The sequence below is a fragment of the Solea solea genome, chromosome 5 (assembly GCF_958295425.1).
Source record: "Solea solea chromosome 5, fSolSol10.1, whole genome shotgun sequence".
Taxonomy (NCBI): domain Eukaryota; kingdom Metazoa; phylum Chordata; class Actinopteri; order Pleuronectiformes; family Soleidae; genus Solea; species Solea solea.
The window spans coordinates 15,957,569-15,980,482 of NC_081138.1; the positions used below are offsets into that span (position 1 = coordinate 15,957,569).

At 41.4% G+C, this 22,914-nt stretch overlaps 1 protein-coding gene across 2 annotated transcripts in view; it reads right to left on the reverse strand.

Annotated features, from left to right (window-relative positions):
- Window positions 1-2,197: 2,197 nt before the first annotated feature.
- Window positions 2,198-22,914, reverse strand: part of cd276 (CD276 molecule) — a 66,209-nt gene continuing 45,492 nt past the window's right edge. Inside the window, exons 5-8 of one of the 2 annotated variants that reach the window (XM_058630113.1) lie at window positions 20,389-20,526; window positions 17,007-17,048; window positions 12,554-12,592; window positions 2,941-3,079 (exon numbers count right to left, since the gene is read on the reverse strand). In XM_058630113.1, coding sequence (XP_058486096.1) covers window positions 12,570-12,592; window positions 17,007-17,048; window positions 20,389-20,526 — 203 coding nt within the window. In that variant the 3' untranslated portion in view covers window positions 2,941-3,079; window positions 12,554-12,569. Of the gene's footprint in view, window positions 3,080-12,553; window positions 12,593-17,006; window positions 17,049-20,388; window positions 20,527-22,914 lie in introns of both variants that reach the window. The other variant, XM_058630112.1, reaches the window with a different exon arrangement.

A 22,914-nucleotide genomic window follows, 5' to 3' on the forward strand; every position in this document is an offset into this window, starting at 1 on the left:
TGGCATTTGGTGAGATCAATTATGAACAAGTGAAGTGAAGTGGAGAACGATAAACTCCCTGAAAAGTGTCGTCAGCCGAGAACAAATTTGTGCATCACGTATTGGGACGTCGGGAAAGTCGTAACACAACTCCATATTTCCAAATTCAGTCTGTGCTCACTGTCACTTATTATGAAGCACAGAGAGCTGCTGATGTCGCAGAATCCAGGGAACGTATTCTTCAAAGTCACAGTCTTGTTAAAAGCTATCCTTTATGTTAGATGTTTTATTTATTAACACATCTCACTTTATAGAATAAATGCACCTGTGATGATGGCCACGATTCGTCTTTTCCTTACTTTTTGAGTATCAATTGATTGTCCCTCATATTTGAATTTCGATAGAGGTAACTGTAATTTGGAATGAGTAAATGACAAATGTGGGCTACACAGTGGCACATGTGGCAAGAAGATTGCGTGTTTGCATCCCGCTTTGAGCCTTTTGATGTGGAGTTTGCATGTGTGGGTTTTTTTTTCCCCCCACCATGTTCTCTGGTTTCCTCCCACAGTCCAGAAACACACAGAGGACAAACTAAACCGTGGGGTCCATCCATCCATCTTCTACCGCTTTATCCTCCGCATGAGGGTCACCGAGGGGGATAGGCGGGGGACGCCCTGGACAGTTTGCCAGTCTATCACAGGGACACATAGAGACAAACAACCACCCACTCTCACACTCACACCTACGGTCAATCCCCATATTGCATGTTTTTGGACTATGGCAGGAAACCGGAGAACCTGGAGAAACTAAACCAGGCGTATATTGTGAAAGTTCATTATGTCTTGTGATTGAACTTAGTGTTTTTGGTTAATTTTTTAAGTTTTCCTTTACCTTTGTTAACCAGTTTCGGCGTGTATCTTCCGCCTTTCTCAGGAAAACTTACTATCGTCTTAAAAAAATGAACCAAAACAACTAAACCAGGGGTGTCAAACTACTTTTAGTTCAGGGGCCACATACAGCACAATTTGATTTGTGGGCCGGACCAGTATCATAACCGCATAATAACAAGAAACAAACAAGAGCATTTAATGAAGTAGCTTTTTACAAAACAAAAAGCATAAAACATTCAGTCACAAGAATCTGGAACTGAAAAATATAGTCATTTTTTTTCACAAATTCATCCCACGGGCAAGATTGGACCCTCTGATGGGCTGCTTCTGGCCCGCGGGCTGTATGTTTGACACCACTGATCTAAACTGACACCGGCGAATGGCTGTTCCGTCTCTATACGTTTGCCTTGCGACCCTTGTGAAGGATAAAGCAGTAGACAATGAATGAATGAACAATAAAGGCTTAACAGACTAAATTAACGAGGCTGTTGGTGTTTATACAAACCTGTTTCCTCCACTCCTCTGTGCCTTTTTCTTACTCTTTCCGACTTTACTTACAATCTCTTGCGGCCCACTGGTTCCAGCACTTGCAGTCAGAAGAAAGAAGAAGTCTTCAACACTGGCATTTTCTCCACTTCCTGAATGAGAGAATGAGCACATCTCAGAGAAGGGGCCAACCAAATAAAACCCTCTTTGGGCCTGGAGCCACTAATCTGTAATTTAATTTCAGACGGGCGTCTGGGCCATGAGGACACACAGCAAGGTCAAGGGCTACTGTACAGAGAAATCTGTGCACTAGCGCACAGCCGGGTGTTTGATCAACAGTCTCATCCAGCTTAGGAGGAGGAGGAGGAGGAGGAGGAGGACACGACATAGGCGCGTGTTCCTGTGCGGTCGGGCTGCACCGCTTGTATAAGTCAGCCTTGATGCAAGGTAGCTATTTCACTTGTGACAGAAAACAAACAATCTCAGAGAAAATCCATTATTCAAAACAAGTCAAATGTTCGGGATGACTGCACATCTGCAAACAGAGGGGGATTAGCCCGAAAATAGGACTGCGTCTAACTGGAAACAATTTGACTTGTCAGTGCTGATCTGCATGTGAATGCAATATTTGTATTACTTTGACCATAATTCATGTTTTCCTCATTATGTAGAATCGTCTATTTGGCAGATAAATCAACTATTGGAAAAATGGAAGAATGAATTGGAGCAACGTGCTCGTCCTGCGGGACGAGAAGTGTCTGTAATAAACTCGACTGTGTTCTGCCTGAGAGCGCACAAAGTGGCTCTGGCAATGGAACCAATAATTACCAATGACCAGGCAGTTCAAACATGTCTCTTTAATGTGAATAGGCACAAATGGCTTTGGCATTCATACATGGACATATGGCGTGGGGGACTTGCTAAAGTACCGAAAAAAAAAAAAGAAAAAAGAAGAAGCTATAAAACAGTCTGTCCAGTCCTGTGTCTGGAGGAGATAAAACATCCCACACCAGCAGGTGTGAGCAACTAGCTGAGATAGTCAGCGTGCATTAAAAACAATTTCTTACATATAAGGCTGTCAGGTCAGCGAGAAAATCCGGGTGAATCCCATGCACCGTTTGCGGTTTGCTGGAGCTTAGCTGGCGTTCAATTCCAATTCCTTCAAGTGACTGAATAAGAGAATAAGAGAGCAGCGACAGGGTACGAGCTACTCCAGCGACAGACGCTAATTAGCGAGTGCAAGTGGAGTAGAAGGGAGAGCCGAGCTCTCTCGCTGGCAGGGAGTCGGTGACGGCGACTGAGGCACGGTCATTTCCTTAAGTGTCTCAGCTCGTATTAGACAGGGGAGCATGTGGCACACGCCTCGCGATAGCCCCGTGCACACTGATGTCGGCGACAGAGACAGGATCCTGTCACACCCCTGTATGGTTTTCCTTCTTTTGCATACAGCAACGGAGCACAACCTTTTCTCAGCTGCGTTCACTCGGCTCTGCGTCGACAAGAAAAGGGAGGGCAATAAAAAAAATGATGGCACATGATGTGTTTATGTGTTTTGATGGAAACTCGAGGGAAAGTCTTAGAAAGAAGATGATGGACTCATCTTCCGCTCAGCGAGACTTTGACATTCTGTAGGGGACGCTGGAAATAGTCTCCAGGTTGATGGATAGGTGGACTGGGATTACACCCGCCAGGCTCATCTCTGACTCGCAGTCTGGCCCTGACTCCTGGAAATAGACACAAAAAAAAACCACAATTCATACAGTGTCAGGCTGTTTGCGGTGAGAGAGAGGATATTAGCTTTGAAAAATAATGAAAAAACAAAAACAAACAAAAAACAACTGCGCACCTGGTCACAATAACCAGTCACGAATCCAATAACTAAAGTAAACAAGAGTTAATCCCGCTACTAAAATTTGGCCTGACGTGATCATTATCTATCACTATTACATGCAAAAGCCGGCAAATGAAGCACCATTACGTAAACAATAACACCGAGTGGAGGAGGAGCGTTTTCAAGGATGCAATAACCTCCAAGCCTCTCTCTCCCTGTAGTCGTCCTCTTCATCGTAACCTATCTTACTGAACTCGTGGTGCTTCTCTTCCCTCGTAGCCCCCGTGGACCACCCCGCCGCCACTGCAGCGAAATAAATTGTTCTTCCTGCATCATTAAACAGTTTGAATTAACTTGGGTGGAATTTAATTATGTCACACATGAAGCTCTCCTACTTGAAGCTTTTAAAAGCAATATAGTTGCCGATATGCTTGGTGATTTGGTTTTTAGATACATTAGTCAAGGCAGTCTGCTATATTTGCATGCAACTGAAATCCTAAATGAATGCTGTGGGTTTACCCAAAAGGATTGATCTTTTAATTTACTGTTTCCTTTTGAGCGATGCGGCTTAAAAAACACAGCGAGGAGATAATCATCTCTGCAGTGGAAAACTTTGTGTTTTTTTTTTTTTTTTTGGGGGGGGGGGGTTAAAACTTAAGACACCAGCGTGATTTATTCACACATTAATATTTTCAGAGCCTGTATTCAGTCAATGCAGCGTTCACATCAGTGACTGAATTTCACAGAGGGATACCGCAGCTTTTACTTCAAAACAAGCAAATGTACACAACTGGGACTGTTTAAAATAAACAAAACCTTCCGACTGTCAGACTGACGTCCTAATGTTCTCCCTGAAGCAGCGCAGTTGCTCTTCTCCAGTGTTGGCTGCACTTATTTCTTTTTCTTTTATTCACTAAAATGACTGTGCACCAGTTCATCACCACTCCGTTTCTTCCCACCTCGTGCCGCTCATTTGCGCTGCTGTTGATGTGCGGAGACCTTTAAGCGGATCAAAACCGACCGCGAGTCGACTTTTGATTTACTGTATTTTGAGTAGCTCCGAGTCTGTGTGCTCACTACGAATGATCATACTCCAAGCACTGACTGTGTCTGTCTTCCCTAAAATGACATCACAGGAAATACAAAAATAGTTTCTCTTAGTGAGCGCCTCCTTTCCCTAATTGACACTCATTATCATCCCTTTATTTCATTTTACACATGACGGGCTGGTGGGACGTAGATAAATCCGAAGTGAAACCCTGAGGGCATTTGCCAGCAGCTTCAAAATGTCAAAGCAAAAAAAAAACAGAAAGAGTTATAAAGTCTGTCATTCGTGCAGGATAGGAATCCTTGCAAATAGCAAAGCTCCCTGTCAGAATATCTGCTTTATGGAGCAGAGCTCTATTTGAAAACACAGTCTGGCTTCCATTTGCTTCCTGCCAGAAAGTAATACAACTTGTCAACTTATCCATCATCCAAATGAACAAAATACAATTTTCATACGTGCAGCTTCTTACAACACTCACATCTAGCCCTCCTTGGCCCTCCCCAGACAGTGGATGAACATCTGTCGCTGAGTTCATCTATATCTCAGGAAATAGCAGACACGTCGCACCTCGCAAGGAAAAAAGCAAATTCCATCTAAAGTCTTTAACGGACAGCTTTACTTTGACGGAAGAATCCAAAGCGGCCGCGGCAGAGCATAAGTGCTCATCCACTCCAACACCTGAGACACGAGCTGATGGACAGATCCATTTACAACCAAGTTCACACGATTGTACACTAATTTAACCTGGCTATAGGAGACTGCTCATGTGAAAGATGCAGCGGCACAATGGGTTCAGTCTAATGAAGCGTAGCAAATCCACGCCGGGCCCATTTCGTTCTCCTAATTCCCACCGAAATGTATATCGCCATATCTCGTTCTCTCCATCGTTAAACTTCCCGTGCACTTTCTTTTCTTGTTTGTCTCTGAAACACACAAATCTGCTTTCTGACCCCGAAAGAAACATCAACCAAAGTAAGCATCAAAGACAAACACCAGGCATGGGAGTATAAAAGTAAAGTGTTTGAAAATAACCTTGGAGAGGCATTCAGGATAATGAGAGAGTAGCTTAACCTTGGCGATAATTAAAGAACATAACCAGATGATCAAACGCACTGTGACAATTTAACGCAAAACTGGATAACTGCCTGCGTGTGTACGACTCAAAGGGGGGCATTCAGACCTGCTTTCATGGATACATTTACATTTCAGCAATTACTCCACAGACCTTAGAGGGCGGCTATAGAGACACGATCCATGGGTCCTGCAGGACACAAATAGTGAAGTGTGGGTGATATTTAAATAGCGGTTAGTATCATCAGCGTGGGAAGAAATATAAGAGGCTATTATTATTAGACTTAACCATGCGCGTAAATGCATAGCCTTCTAGTAAATTGCATGGTTTATGTCTCCAAATACGCCACCGAATAAAGTTTAGCGCTGCATTGTCCCTCTCTCTCTGTGTCTTGAACGAACCCCCACTTTTTAAAATGATTTGTGCAGAGGAACCTTTAAAGGATTGTCGTGTAAAGGCGTCTACATTTGAATTATTGAAAAAAATTGAAGCTACAGTGGATCATAAACTGAGATTTTTATTTGCCGCTGCGGTTACTCGCACCACTGACCTGTTTTAGTACAACACAAATGTGACATTGATTATTAATAATTAGGGGTGGGTCCAAATATCGATTTGGTGACACATAATTGTCCTTCCTCGTGCAATATGATTATCGACACACCAGGGGAAATATCCATATTTTAATTAACACATTTAGGTGGTGTTACCTGGCCGAGGAAGAGGGAGTTTATGGGAGAAAGCTACGTTAAGAGATGTTCCCTCCACGTTTAATACATAGACTTTATGCACTTGGTTCTCTCTGTTGTGAATAAATAGAGAAACCCAGCACTGTTAACTTTTCACGGATGTTTTTTTTTTAGTTCAGTTAGACAGGTATCGTGATGTATCGCTACATGATTGTCTAGCAATATATTGATTATCACAGAATCATTGTATCGTGATATTATTGGTATCATGAGCTTTAGAAATGTGAGTGGATAGAATTCTTCACTGTTGGAAAGCTTTCCAGTGCTAAACTGGGCTAATAAGTTATTATTATAACAACAACAACAACAATAACAGTAACAATAACAGTGCTGTCACTACTAATCCACCTCACATCAAGAAAGTGTGCTTATATTTTCAATTTATTTCACGTCAAACTATTTATAAACAAGACAAAAGATTCAGTATTTCTGTTACTCAAAAAAAAAATCTCTTTAATCACTCAACTGACACTCTGGAGCAGCAGAGCCACATCAGCAACACATTCTCACAACCTTTCTCAGCTCTTTTTCTGTGGTTGAGGTACCCCACCCTTGACCTCTCTCTAAAATCAACCTGCAGCCCCCTGGTGTTAATTATAAGACTTTTCCCCCTGAGCCTCGGTGGGACGTGGAAGTGCATTAATCTTGATTCTTCACTTCAGTCTAAAGGATCGTTTGAAGAGACTCCTGTGGTAAGCCCCAAAGGCGAGGTGAGTCAGTACCAGGCGAAATGTAAAAGGAAGGGAAATAGAAAAAAAAAGTCAGAGTTTATTCCATGCTCAGACTGGGACGCTGGCCACCTCGGTAAGCGAGTCAGTCATTTACCCTGTAGCACTTACACTCTCAGTATGCTAATCTGGATGAATATTAAGAGTCACACGGGGCGGCATGCCGTGACCATCTTCAACCCGTGTTGTGATTTATTTGTTTGCTGATGCAGCTTGAAGGTGACTTTCCCCTCACATGCTAAACTGAGCAGAGGCGAGGAACTGGGACATGTTGACGTCAGTGAGTTTGATTTGATTTTCAAACAGGAAAAAATGACCTAGTATGTACAGAATCTTATTTGAACAAGTCATTGCTGCCTGATGAACAATTACTGATACTGATTATCGCAGAATACTGCAACCTTCCATCCTTCCATGGAAACTTTAGTTTGGGAATTGTGGAAATAGTACAAATTGGAAAGTTTCCACAGGAATGAATGAGAATTAACTGGAAATTGATGGAATTAGATTTGTGTCAATATTTTCAACGAAAACAAACAAAACTTTCTAAGAAGCAAATAAAATATCGATTTAACCATTCAAAAATATTGTATTTTATTGTTTGAAAATACACTTGTTCTTTGCAATCCCTGATTTGTTCTTTGCGAGCGGGCCTTAGGAAGCTGCCTGCTTATTGGCTATTGAATTTTGGAGAGACAGCTAGAAGACCAGATGACCCTAAAGAAGAAGTATGATATATATATATATATATGTTGTATAAACCAGGAACAGAAGTAGACACGGGCTTAGAGTCGCTGTCCATCTGGAACTCGTTCCCTGTCGACATCTGACCAAATAATTGTAATTATATAATGTTTATAACCTGACAAATGTTAGACATTTACAATTATTTTGTAGTTTTGTCTGATGTTGACGGGAAAAACTTGGGGAACAAGTTCCAGACACTGCTTCTTAAGACAAACAAAAAACCATGACGCAAAGAACAAATCAGGGAGCGCAAAAAACAAGTGTATTTTCAAACTATGAAAATACAATATTTTTTCAATGATTAAATCGATATTTTGCTTATATTATTGTTTTAGCAAAGATAATGCTACAATATTTTTTTTTTACCAACTATATTTATGTCCCCAACCTTTTTCCATTAATTCCAATGGAAATTTTCCAACTTTGATCACGGTACTCCTTAACCTATTAGTTAATTCACTGCTACAGTAAGTGAAAAAAACTAAACAAAAAAAAAAAGGCTTGGGTAACCTGCAGAGACATGTGTGATTAAACTATCACAATTATGCATGCACACTTCAGAAAGATACGCATAAAAGTCATCTCTTCATTTAATAAACAACACGGTAAGTATATTCTCATCACAGCAGGAGTGCTGCTCAGTGTTTAAGTTCGAGCCATCTGTAAATCCTCCGATGCTGAACATATCGTCTTTGATCGCCATGTTTTGTAAACAATAGGCTGCAACCCATTCAAACATGCCAGCTTTGACATTTGTCCAAAAAACTGATTTAGAAATAAAAACTCTATTCCTCATAGGTCTGAGAATGGACGGTTGTTTGTGTCTATGTGGCCCTGTGATGGACAGAATACAAACTGTATTCCTGGCATTGTTGGTTGCTGCAACGTTTCAAATAAGCAAACGTTCAGAAATCCTGGAAAAACACCCAGATGTCACAAACAAGAGCAAAGAGGCTTGAGTGAGACAAATGATCGGAAAGAGGTGTCCTCATTTGTGTCCGTTTGCTTGGACGTGTTGTTTAGGTGGAGAAACTGACAGCAATGAGGGGTTCATTCAGTGATGCTAACAAGCTGTGACAAAACCATAGCCTTGAGACCACACATAACCACGCCATTACCATGGAGCTCTCAGTTGCCCATAACAACACAACAAAACATACATCTGCTTCAGGGTCACAGAGTCACGGTGCTGCCTTTTGCTTTTTACATTTGCTCTATCTGATAATAATAATCCATACTTTGGTGCAGAGCCTTACCAAGCGACCGGAAAAAAAACAAAAACGTGTAAATAACGTCTGTTTTGATCATTTCAGTAATCAGTTGATTTTAATTGCTACGGACCCTGTTATGGGACTTTTACATAATCCATACATTGATAACGTATCTCAGCATCACAATGTCTCACACATTTGTTGTGTGTGTGTGTGTGAGTCTTTTAACATCGCCACATTGCTGCTCTTGTGCACAATCTCTGATCTGCATCATGAGTAATCTATGGTAGTTAATTGAGCCCACAGGCAGTTAGTTTCAATGAAGGCTCCTGTGCTTCTCTAGCAAAAACAGGAAAAAAAAGAAAAAAAGAGCTCTCTGGAGGAGAAGGCGGCTCTCTGTCGAGAGGCAAACAGAGCAGAACTCCTACTGTGTTCATTAGTTGTCATTGATCAGTGATTCAGTCGCTGTGCAACTCCTACCACAGCTCACATCATTACCACTTCCATGACCTGAAAATTAATATTAAGGTATGACGGTGGCGCCAGCACATTTTCCCTGTTACGTATTATTATTCAGTGGTGGATGAATGTTTGCCAATGTTTCCCTGGTATGCAGAGACTGCTGCGTGGCACACTTGTCTATTTTCTGGTATTAATATGAGTGACTATATTCAGTTATTGGCTTCCTTCAGGGGCTATGATTGCTGCGACCTATTCCATCACAGGTGATGTACAGTAGAATGAGGCTGCAAGGTATAAAAGCGCTGATAAATGGCAGAGACAAAAAGCATAAATAATGCAGGGACCAGAGATACTGGAATGGAGAGTCAAACGCCACTTGATGATACACCGCCCCTCCCTGACCAGAGCCCATCCTAGTGTCCTGTCTGACATCATCAGTGTTTGCCAGGCCTCACTTGCCACATGCAGCAGAGATGAAATGGAGAAGCCCCCGTCTTTCTCACCGCCTATACACCAAACTCAAAAACCTTACATCATCTGAGAGCTCACACTCTAGCGCCTACATCAGCCTGCAGCAGACTTTTAAACACACGGAGGCCACTTCTCTCCTTTCTCCCTACACCTTTATCTCTTCCAAAGCATCCTCAGAGACATGACTCCCTATAAGCACTCCCTACTTAAAAAGCTATGAGAGAAGAAATCCTGACTATTACTGCTTAAAAGTATTATGATAAAAGAGATTCCTAGCATGACAGTCCAGAGTTTAAGTGAATATATACAGTGTAGTGGTGAATTAAATCAATATTTTACTGTTCTGCTGAAGCAGCTGAGAAAGTACCATTATGTAGCACTAATTGCACCTATAGGGCCTATCTTAAAAATGTAATCTGTGCTCTCATTGGGATTCATCAAAAGTCCTCAGGTAGATGACCGGGTGGTTCTTGCTGCTCCTTTCCTTTATTCAGTTCATGTCTTCCTTTGAATATTTATCTTCTTATTTGCAGTCATCTCGAGCTGGGGCAAAGTTCTGAACTACGCCATTCCTTATTACCCTTTTATATATTAAGAGAACAAGACTCTGTAAATCATTGTAAATTATGAACCTGGGGAAGAATTTCCACTGAAAATGTACAAAGATTCTTAAGGAAAAACACGTTTTTTTTTACAATATGATTTTTGTTTATGACCAATGATGCATTTAACCGTGACACTCTCTCACATGTCTCTAACGCTGCTTTATACAACATTATTGCAATAGTACAGTATGAATAACTGAGGACATTTCATAGGAAAAAAGCTAATAACTGCAGAAAATGAGAAACTGTTGATTTTAGAGATGGATTAATGCAACCGACCATTCCCCACACCACAGTTTGCCTCCAGATTTGTATTCTTGGTAGCGGGTCAACATTTACATTTCTAATTTGTTGGAAACCACCCTGATAATGATCAGTGTGTCACATTTTGTTATAACATACAATAAGACAAAGCCACTAATAATGACAGCAACAAATCAACGTGCACAAGACAGTCCGTGGGGTGCAGATAGCCATTTGTTTTCATATTTGTGTTTGGCTGCTGGTAATGAAACCATAAAAGTTCGGGTGGATAAACATAAGTCACTGATGAACACATGCATCGATAATGTAAAGGTTTATGAAAACAAAGTGCCCACTAACTCTTAAACAATTTAATTAAATGCAGAAGCTTCCGTTATTAAATAAGATATGCTGCACTCTGCATAAATCCGTTAATCGATAGAAAAAATGCCACACAAATATTAGAATAATTGATCCGGGATGATTCAGCAGTGGATGGGTCTACAGGCTCTGGGACATTACCTAGCAGTAACAGTCTTGCTGAAGGTCAGCGGATACTACAGTAATGACTAATGTCCTTTCTGTGGTTCCTCCTGGCCAGACTTTATTTTGGTTAGTTACAGGAAATTGCTCCTTCTATCACCGTCTTTTCTGGCTTCATGGGAAAAAAAAACCCAATCGGAGAATCATATAGTTGAAACTGTTCATCATTGTGATGAAAATGAGTCACACAACAGAAACCAGAAACTGCTTGCTGACAGTGGTGTGACTGAGTATCACTCAACTTATTTTATTTTGCTTTATTTGAACCCTTTTCCCAAATAAATATGTGCCAATACTGGAGACACGCATACACAAACGCCTGTTAAATGAAATTAGCATGTCACATTTGTTGTGCTTCGGAGGTGCTCTTCAGTCTCACAAATACAAAGACTTTCAGTGTAGGCTTCTCTTATCTACCTGATGAAGTTGGAGTGGTTTTGAACAGCGAGAAATAGGAAACAATAAACAGCTAAAATAAGTCGTGATGTCTCTCCGGCACCAACAAATCAGTAAAAACATCATTAAGATTCGACTCAGAATTGATGGAGCACCTCTAAAATGTTTCCAAAAATATCACCATCCAATAACAAAACATCTGTCATGACAAAAAAAACCATTTCTTTCTGCTTTGAACACAAGAAAATCTGCCATAAACTTCTATTCTTTGTTAGTTACTGATGGCCTACAGAGGCCCATGCTGAGGGATCACCCCCCCTCCTGTAATGCCATTTCTTTTAAGTTTTGCGTTTTAGTGGCTTCTTTCTAATCTCATTCACAGATATTTTGCTAAATTATTATTATTAATTATTACTGCGAGGTCTGGACTTGTTGCTTAAACTCATTCATTATGTTATTCCATGGACAGGTGTCCCACAAGAGTTAGTGCTCGAGCCCCCTACAGGTTGAAGTACACTACAACTATTGATTCATAATGGCTGCTCATGACACCCCAACTCTAGCTGTTCTGTCACATGACCCCCAGCAGTTGTCAAACATATCTGGATAAATTGAGCTCCAGCACAGCATCAAAATGTCACCTGTTCCTCCCACACCCAAAACCTCCAATCATGAGAAAAGCAGTAAAATGCTAAATGCAGCCAAATGATCCAAATGGTCTGCTGCAGCTCCTCACGAGGCGAAGCTTGCAGTTTAGAAACTCCACATAAATATCAGTTTCCAACGGAAGGAAAGGCTTCATTGACAAATTGTCTGATTTAAGTTTAACTTTAATTGGACTCTTCAAGGAAATCCTGGGCTTTATATTTTGCATGACAGATTTATCAGTGACCCTGTGATTCCTGAAATCAAAATGCCAAGACTTGTAGTATTCCAGGCGGTCTGCTGAATGAATGCAGCCTAGCCTCATTACAGCAGCACTAACCGAGAACACTGGGCAATTCTGATAAGTGAACAAACTGTGACGCCACAGCAACACATACAAAAATGGACTGAAAGACACATCCCTGCACATGGTAAAACCATACTCACCTTCATTCTCTTGGCTTTAACTTTTCAGTGGCGTCATGGCTGGGGAGAAAAGAACAAATTAAAATGAATTGTTCTACTCAGATATAGCGTAGTGTTACAAAAAACATAATGGAGTTATAATTTATTTGTCATACTGTTCTCCACTTTCATGTCCATTCTCTCATGGACCAACAGAATTTTCACATGCTATGCGTTCGTTATTGAATTCCCTCCTCCTCCTTCCTCTGCTCCATCTCTGTGCACCAACCTTGCAATGGCTAACAGGAAGCAGCGGGCACAGTGCTTTATTTAATTAGTCACAGCAGCTGAGTGCTCATGTGGAACCAAACAGGGGAGACAGATTGGGGTAGTGAGATGGATAGGCACTCTCCCACTGGACTTTGGCAGTACTGTCAGAGAAGCATAGATTACAAGACAGACTGGGGGAAATTGGGTAAGTGGGTGAGAGGGGTGGTAGGAGAAGGATGTAAATGGTGCTGTACAGGAGGATTAATCCGGAGAAAAAAAGATTTCCTTAACTTTTAGTATCGCTCTGTTCTCACAAAAGCACTCATAGCACAATTACTTTTGTAATTTCAGTGGGACTGGCCTGATGGGAAGCACAGCTCTGAATATTTCTGTGGCAACACTATTTTATTCCAAACTATGAAAGGGCAGCGACTTTTCATCCGTCTCTTCAGACAATGGTCAGGTGGCCTTTTGCTCATAGGTCAACAGATAACCACTGAGAGGTTGCAGAGGTTCCTTTGTGTGCAGCACATCTGCACTGTCTCTAACAACTGGCAACCCACTTTTGTAATTTAATAATATTTAATAAAGACAATTTCTCCCTTTGAAGACATGATACATACAGACATAATAAGGGGAGAACCAGAGGAGAACTATATGATTTATGTGGTATCATTTTTTATAATTGCAATTGTTATCATCCCAGTGTTATATGGCCTTCAACAATGAAACATCCTCTCTCCGGGTTAATCCTTGGAGAAAACACAGCTGTAAACATGTAGCTTACTGTATGGTGCTGAAACAGCAAGGAACATGAGTGCAGCACTTAAATAGCTACTAAGCAATAGTGTGCAGGGAGCTCCTTTAATTAGTGCTCTTGAAGTTATCCGGTGACCCACATCTAATAATGAAGGCAACATGAATGTTCTATTTACATATGTTTAGTCAGTAATGTGTGACCGTTGGGAGAGTGGCTGAGTATGTGGTGCCAGTGAAAAGGAAGGGCATGACAAGAAGAGATGCCGAGAGCTGGTTTCCAGGGCCCTCTTAATTCAAACTGTAGCTATGAGGAATGCTAAATTAGTAACCTGCAGGTCTCAGCTGTGTTACAACAATCCTGTATGCAACTTTTTTTTTAATAAGCCTTAGTCTGGCAATACCGAAGATTAATTTTTTTTCATCAGCAGACCAATTTCTGTTTGGTCATGTTTTCAGGCTAACGTGGAACAAACAGCAGGATGGAGATTACACCACCGCAGGTTTTACAAAATGAAATTATACATTATACATCCCATCCGATTGCCTAAAATGCAGTTTTAATACAACTATTCTTTCCCTAGTCATACTGTATGTACTGTACCGTGTGTACAAAGGATTATATGGAGGCAATAAATTATGTCATTCTGAGGAACATCCAGCTGTACTTTCAAATTTCATCAACTTCACTTACTCAGGAGGACACACTTTGACTTCCACGAAAAACAGCATGGACATAAACACTTCAATTTCATATATGGCAGATGAGTCAAAGGCAAAGACTCAAACATGCAGAAAGACGATATTCAGGGGGAGGAGCTGCTTGGCTTTCAGTGAAGGACTTAACATTGAGAAGGAAGTGAAGGGATGGACCTCTGTGTGCTTTAAAGGGCCTGATATTTCCTAACCATCCACCATCATGGGACCTTGCCTCAGTTAAGACGGGTTAATAAACCCTTTTTTTTTTGCTCGGAGCTTCCTTTTTTTAAAAGGTTTGTCAAATTGTTCTTTTCTACAATCAGTTTTTTTTCTTTGAAAGAACTGGGTCACGGAATAATGCTCTCTTCCAGGGCCTCATTGCTAAGACTTGACACATTTGAGTCCACGATGGAGGAAACACAAACTAAAACACAAACTAAAGCCAACTTCTGACAGGAGGAGATGCCCTTGCATGACCTCCGCCCCTTTTACACAGCACATCGCACTCAGATTACTGAACATATTAAAGAAAGTAGGTGAAGATCTGAGGGATCAAGTCAGAAAAGCTGGACACACATCTCTGCATGTGGTTGTGCATCAGTGCAACAGCAATTACCTCTCTGTGTGGTATGTGTATATTATTTGCCCCTGCTGTAAAGGCAACAAAGTGATCCTACTGTATTGCAAATGAATGTGCCCAGGTCCCTAGTTATCACTGGTTATTGTTCAAATCAGGCTGGCTTTGAAAGGGGAGACACACTCTCCTTTGGACAGTTCATTAAGATAACACACAAACGTGGCTCCCCATCATCCTGGGTTTATTAAAGTGGGGCTCATTTTAGCTCTTTTGTCTCATGCAGGAACCTCTGCCTTTGTCAGCACAATTGGAGCCAGATGGCTAAACAAAGCTGCCTGTCTGAAGTGCTTATTGAGTGATCTCTGAAGGCAGAGCCATTAGCTTGACTTCACAAGCTCACTGCCCACAGCTTCCACCTGGATCACACAGGTGCGTGGACAATGAGCGAGGAAGGCTGCGAGTCGCTGTCTAGTCACTGCAGGCATACTACTGCCTCCCAGCTCTGGTCTCCTTCCTCTTCCTGGATCCTTTGGCTGCACTATTAAGTCTCGCTAGTGGTGGGTTGGATGACCCCATGCCTGGCTGCACAGATCTCACTAAAACATTCATGAGGAAGGCATTAGAGAATAAAAGTCATTGCCCCAACCCCCCCCCCCCCCCCCCCCTCCCTTCACTCGAAGACTCCCCTTTACCTTTCAGCTTATTAAAATCACATGGTATTAACTTTGCTGTTCACAGAAAGGCTAAATAATTCAATCAGACTAAAGAAGGAGTCAAATGAATAACTGTAATGACATTAACGCTTGAGGGAGAACTGCTCAGGACTGGCAGGCACAAGAAGCTTGCACTGCTTACTAATGGCAAAATTAATACTGGACTCATAAGGTCAGAGCCATATTTGGTAAAATATCACATTGCTCTCATCACAGAAAAATAAGCACATTGAGATAGTTGTCGTGATTCACTGGCTTCAATTGAAAAGCAAAATATCTTTCAGGAAACCAGAACTTTTTTTGCCCCAAAGCAAAAAAAAAAAGTACTGAATGGGGTAATTTCCCATTACCATTACCATTGAGCATATTTATTTGCTTTCTTGCACCAGGTTAGAATATTGAACCACTCTTGCATCAGTATAGTAAAAATAAAGATATATACAGTATAGTGTATGGAATGAGCAGCTTGTTAGCAGAATATGCACAGACTGGGAGCAGGGGGAAAAACAACTAGCCAAGCATCAGCATGGTAAACAGAATAATTTGAGTGCAAGACAAGGCAGCACTATTGATGGCATTTGTGGAACTCGGAACTTGTAGAACGTGTTACCATTAAATTAAATTAATAGTCAAGATAGATCGTACATTAACAGCATTAGCTGGGGGGGGGGTGTATAATGTAAAACAGCTTGTTGGCATCATTAAATTAGTGCGTCTGTCTCCCTTTCTATCTTTGCTTTAAACACACATACACACACAGGTTTTAAGCCACTGGGCTGCAGTGATGTGGTCATTTTTGGCATGCCCTCGTGATTCATCAGTGTTTTCTCACAATCATGTGATCAAGTTTGACATTCAGATACGTGTTCTGTTGGTCTCTACCATCCTGCCTCCTGGACTTCTTTCAAGTAGTCAGACTCATCCGTGGATTATATTAGTCATATATTAGTTAGTCCTTTTATATCCATGCTCTATAAACAGAACAGTGTGTGTGTGTGTGTGTGGGGGGGGGGGTTCTTTCTGCTGCTTCTTGATGAGAGATATGGAGTTGAGATCCTTCGGTCAATGTGGCCAAGCCAGACTTCAGGCAAACTTAATTTCTCAAAACTCAAATACCACTTCAACAACCTAGTTACTGTGAAGGTTGATAATAAGCTTTTGATATCTGCTCCTGAGGAAAATTATTAGAGGTTTAGTACAGATATACTGATCACTGTGTCTAAAAATGTACTGTTTCTCATGAAAATATATGACAGTGTTTACAGCCTTTGGTGATAACAAGGCTTAGATTGTTGCATGTCAAAAGATTTCATATATTTCAGAGTAAGTTTTATCTAAAGGGGCCACTTTCACCAAGTTGTTTTTCCGGCTGCTGCAGTTCCCTGACCAGCATTTTCCACCTGCACAGCAATTCACAGCTAAAACATACAGCTGGTCCCTGATGAATGCGGCAGCTTGACCAGGTGTTTCATTGGCTGACCTGTCTTTGACTCCTCTTCTTCCAGCTCCTTGGCCTCTTCAGCTGTAAGAGGACAGAGAAGCCATTATCACCGGGAGCTACAGTACAAAGGCAGACACACAATGTCGTCAACGTCATCACAGGCCCATGGTGAGCTGATCCTTCACAGCTCAAAGGACACAGGCTGTGATGAGCGAGTCTATATGACGACAAAGCTGTACACAATGGTGCCCTTGCCACATCATTCACACACACACACACGCACACACGCACGCATACACAAAGAGCCAAACCCACCCTTTAACCTCCTATCGCGCCCATTCACAGAGACGGTAATCATATTAGGCTTTAGCTGCTGGCTTTATGAAAACCCACTGTCAACAGAGTGAGGGAGGCAACCAAGTGATGGCTGTCAGACATACACTCGCGGCACAAAGACACACACATGCACACACACAGGCTAAAAATTGTTCTGGAACAGAGTATCTAAGTGGCTGTTGATATCAATTCTCTGACACCCTTTTCACTGCCATTGGATGTGAGAATCACTATTTAGCATCAGATACATAAGATTGAACTGATAATTGAACACAATTAAATGTCGAGAACTCATTTGTTTATATTGCTGTGCATTTGCCTGACGCTCCTTGAGTTTGACAGCAGAGACTAAAATCCTCCAGGGGAAATGAAGCGAAAAAAAAAAAATTACAGCAGCAGAATGTGCTGAGCTTCTAGATTCAAAGAGTCTGCATATGAAACTTCATACGCCGGCTTTGTTCGTTTGTCCTCCTTTGTGCTAATTCTGTTATTTTAAATCAGACTTCTGAAAAACACTTCATGCCCACACATTATCATTAGTGAGCCAAAACAATGGCATCAGTCATTCAGTTTAAGATTTTGGGGGATTTATTTTAATCGTCAGACTGGCACCAAGATACACTTTTAAGTAAACTTTAAGACGGCCTTCACTGTACATTGAGAATGTATCAATTTTATGCCCCTTTGGCTACATCCACAATGTGTGGGGGTGAGATGGAGGAGGGCTACGGCTTAAGTGCTAAAAGTGGACAAACCATGTTATATGATGAGAGTCAGAGGACAGGAACGGCTACTCACTGAAGCAAGAAGAGTGCTACCGTGCCTGCTCGTCCTCCCCTCCTGCTGTGTAGTAACCTCTTTGTACTTCAAAATAAATAAACGCTGTGATGTCATTCGTGATTCAAGTGGAAGCCAAACCAAATGGATCCAATTTGTAAACCTTCATCACTGCTAAAAGAAACATACTGTAATAGCCTGATTAATCCATTCTTGCACCCTGGAAGCAGAGTAGTCTTCCTTTTAGAGTCTTTCTGAACATGAGGACACACAGCAAAGTCTTAATGACAGCAGCATTTGTGCTGTATAGCTTTTTTTTCATTTATGTTCTCCACCTTAGAATCACCAGTGACATGAATAAAACAAGCAAAGTCATTTAAAAATAAATTACAATACGGAGATTTCTTAAGCCAATTTTTAATTGTTTAGGGTCTGCTACCGTGCTGCTGTAACACATATATTTCCCAGTTTTTAGGATTAAGAAGTACAGTATGTCTATGTATCTATGTGGCCTTCTAATGTACTGTAAATCTATGTGACATTATGTATGTTATTGCATGGGTTTCCTGTGCAGCGGTGAAGCTGTGGACATGAACATCACGGTGGGGAAAAACAATCCCTTGAGAGAAACACCGTTTTCATTTTGAACTTTCATCCTTCACACAGGAGGAAATCTGTCGCATGTCACCTACAGATGATCTCAAGTGTGGGTCTGATTAAATCACATGCTTATCTACATGTAAAATGAGCTTTGGAGAAATGGAAATGTGGCCCTGAATAGGTCACTGAATGCATTTATGAGATACATAGTCATGGTCATTATCTGGGGAAGGATGAAGGAGAGTGATGATCTATGTGAAACTGATCTTTTTCCAGATGCAATGCCACAAGCTGCTCGGCTCTGTTCCGATGCAATGTTTTGGGTGCCCTGCATACATTATGACAGGGAAGAGAAACTCACTTCTCCACTTCCACAGACCTTTTCACCCTCACGACCAACGCACAGTGAAGGGAGACTCACTTCAATCAGGCTATACCCGGGAACACCATTAAAAGATAAGACAACTACAATTAGGCTGCACTTCCCGGCTTGCTGCTCTCCCCACAGCTCTGGATATGTGCATTACTGTCCTATTTTAAGCCCGTCCACATCTGTATTCATACAGTCTTATTCTTTCAGGAGTGGCAAGAGTTTGCATAATACGTGAATATGTCAGCGTTCTCGGTCATCGGTTTCATGCTTTGAAAACGCCACTGACTGTGAAAACATCGCTAGCAGGGGACAGAATGGGACATCATATTTCAGTAAGGTGGACAGTGGATGACCATATAATCAATCCTGCCATTGGTGTGTTAAGGCTGCTCGGGAGAAACGCTGCTCCTTATGAAACCCACTAAGAAAAGGGCCCAGCAACGCTGCAAGCCCTTTGCCTGTGGGAAGAACTGCATTATATTTCTCCCTTTCCATTTCATTTGATTTCATATGTTTCACGGAGCTATTTACACTTTCCTCTGAGTTTTTGTCACTTCCATATTTATTTTTAAACCTCTGGGCCCTGATACAGACACAGGCTGACCTTTATTTAAATGTCTCCTCCATTCTGAGTGGATCTCATTACAGCAGAGCTGGTGGCTTTGCACTCACCAGCTCCATCTATCTCGTTTCAAAACTTTTTCTCTTTGCACTTGCGGCGATCCTCAGCCATTCCACAATGCTAATTACTGAACTTGAGTAATGACGGTTCTCCCTGCCACAGATATGTGTCCGCCATCGCCATCCGAGATTCTGCTTCATACACACTAAGCAGAATTCCCTCCAGATTCTCAAAGTTCCTTGAGCAGTTAACATCTCAGTACCGCTTTCTGCTCCATCTCCCTCACTCTCGTTAAACCTCCCACATGATCAAAGCAACACGTCGCAATTAAAGCATTTATCTACTGACCCATGCCCCACTATCAACAGCATCTTTCTGAATTTTAATAAAAGGCCCTGGGAAGGGTTGAAAGGACCGGAGGAGCATGATAGGTTAGCATCCATTATTCAGTAAGCTTCTGAACTGTGTATGTAATACGTCACCAAAGCTCAAGAAAAAGAAAAGAAAACATTACTTTTTTTTTTTCTTAAGTTGCCACCACTCTCAGATCTATGTTCTATGTTGCTCTTAATGAGGGAAAATATGCCGATATGTAACCTTGGGCATGGTACACAGATTTCGAAAGTCATCACTAATGAATATGAGCATGTACTCTGGTGCAAAATGTGCAGTCATTTCTACCATTTTATCCCCCACTGTTCCATCCCCTCTACCTTCTCTCCTGGCCTCCTCACAGCTCTCCTTGATCTTCCTGCGACAGACAGCAGCCAGGGCAATGAGCAGCACCAGCAGACACACAGCCAGGCCAACAGTAACCCACAGAGCCACCGGAGGGAATGCGATGTTCTGACCTGAAGCAAAGGGCAGAGGGAGAGAGGGGACAGAAGAGGGAGAGACTCATTATTCAAACCTGCAGAGCTAAAATAAGAGCCCAACTGTCAATGCTGTATCCATCACCATTATTTCACCATTTGACAATTTCGCTGTTCTAGTGTGTTACCATGAAGAAATCTGAATTATCCAGACTGCCAAACTGCCAAAGCACAACATGAGGATACTGATGACCATCACTATCATCATCTCAGTCATCATCATCACCATTGTCAAATCCACAAACAGTTTAGCCATCATAAAAAAACACAGACATGAGCGTGAACCTTTGCTTTATGTAAACTGAGTCAAATTTGCTTTACTAGTGTCCAATTAAGACACTTGCGTCCAGATGGCAAATAGCTCACCAGGCTCAGATGACTGTGTTGTCATTTCATTCAAACAGCATTTGGCATAGCTTTAAGTGGATGTTGGCACTAACTATCCCACCCCCTGCCTTCTGCTACACATTGCTCAGACATATAAAATCTATCATTTTTAATAATATATATGTTTTTTTTTACATTGTTATCACCTGGAAAGTAAATAAAAATTATATTATGATAGATGATTCATTTAAAACAAACTAGCCATCAACATGTGATTTTATATTTAAACATTTCAAACATTTTTATTTCTTTACATGTATATCAAAGTGACTACTTCTTGGCAAACTGGTGGAGAGAAATAAAAACTGGTCAGCAGGGCACACACAAAAAAAGAAGATATCAGAGACACAACAAAATTTCTCTCGGGTATTCAAACTGAACAGAGGGAGAGGGAAAGAAAACAGCACAGCAGAGTCACTAAATAGCTGTGAGCCTGGCTTCAGCACAAACAGATCTCCTTCAGAGAGTGCCCAAAACAAAAACAAAACAAAAAAAGAAAACTGAAAAATGACTGGCGTTGGGAAAAGAGAATGATGAAGCATCTGTAAGGACCTGGCATCAGCTATGACAACTGGCAGACAGGCAACAATATGGCCCTGCCAGGATGGAGGGCAAGTAAACACATCGTTTTGGAGGTGATCAATTCTCAGATGGAAATCCAGTCCATCTGACGCTGAGAAACAAATGTAGCTGATTATTCTGCAAAAAACAAAAAGAGACCAAAGAAAGCCATGGAGGGCCACAGACAGGAGGATGAAGGACGTGTCCTCACCATTTATAGAAAGGGGTCATTTAAAATACAAGCAGCATGGCTGTCGTGATAGCAATGTCAGTCTGTCATCGATCATTCAGTCTTTCCACCACTTTGGTGAAGGCTAAAATATCTCAACCGCTCCATGTTATATGAAAGGAAGTTTCCATTTGTTTAATCCTTTAATGGTTTAAAAAAATGTGTGCTAAGTAACAAATATTACCCTTCTAAAATGCAACACTAATATGTTTAAATATGCTAAAATGCTGACAATAGTAATAACCTCAAAGCACTTTTGTGTGTATGTGCAGCCCCACAGAGCGCATAGCAAAAGTCTTGCTAGTCTTTTTCTGGCCCCTCTCTTCAATTTTGTCCGAATACCTTGCGACCTCATTTGTAACGTCAACGCTTCAAATGGCAGAAACATTAGAAATAATCACTATAATCACAACCCATCTATTTGAAGACGGTCTCAAAACACGGGACACTGTAAAGACTCCGCGATACTGCCGCTACAAAAGAGGTTAAACAACGGAATGTCACAGAGAGAGGATAAAATCTGGAAAGTCAATCTTGTCATTTTGATGAAGCTGCGTATCCCTCCCCAGGCTAGTCATGACTGATGATGCTGCAGTTTGCTGTCCACCGAACCCTTCACTCTGCTATATTTAAAGAATGACTTCTAAGAGCCACTTTGTAGCAACGGGGAGAACTGCAAAAAAATATATATATGTGAAAAGGAAATAATCATGGACACACAATTCATGACTCATAAAGCCAAAAACTACCAAAATGTGTCTTGTTCTTTGTGATGGGTAAAGAAAATGTGGCATTCTTTGTTACTATTGTCTTTCTCATTCTCTTTATATTCTCACACCTTCCCACCACGCTCTGCCTCCCTTAAGGCAGACTGATAAAGACAAATGCCATAGTCGAATATCAGTGCTACGCCAGGACCCAAAGGGATGGAGGATCATATTTTTCTTTTTCTCTTGTTTGATGATGTGATTTTGTTTTCTTCAGAAATAGATTTCTCTCTAATGGCTCTGTTTACCTATCGTCTCTTTCCCCTTTTCCCTATTCCCTCTGTGCAGTGGCAAGGATGGAGTGCTTTGGGCTGTACTGTCACATTACCCAGAGTCTGCACTATTTGAGAGCTGCACCAAACAGGGCAAAGTTATCCTTATGTCTTTGACTTTATTTACTCACTTAAATTGGTAGCACTCATT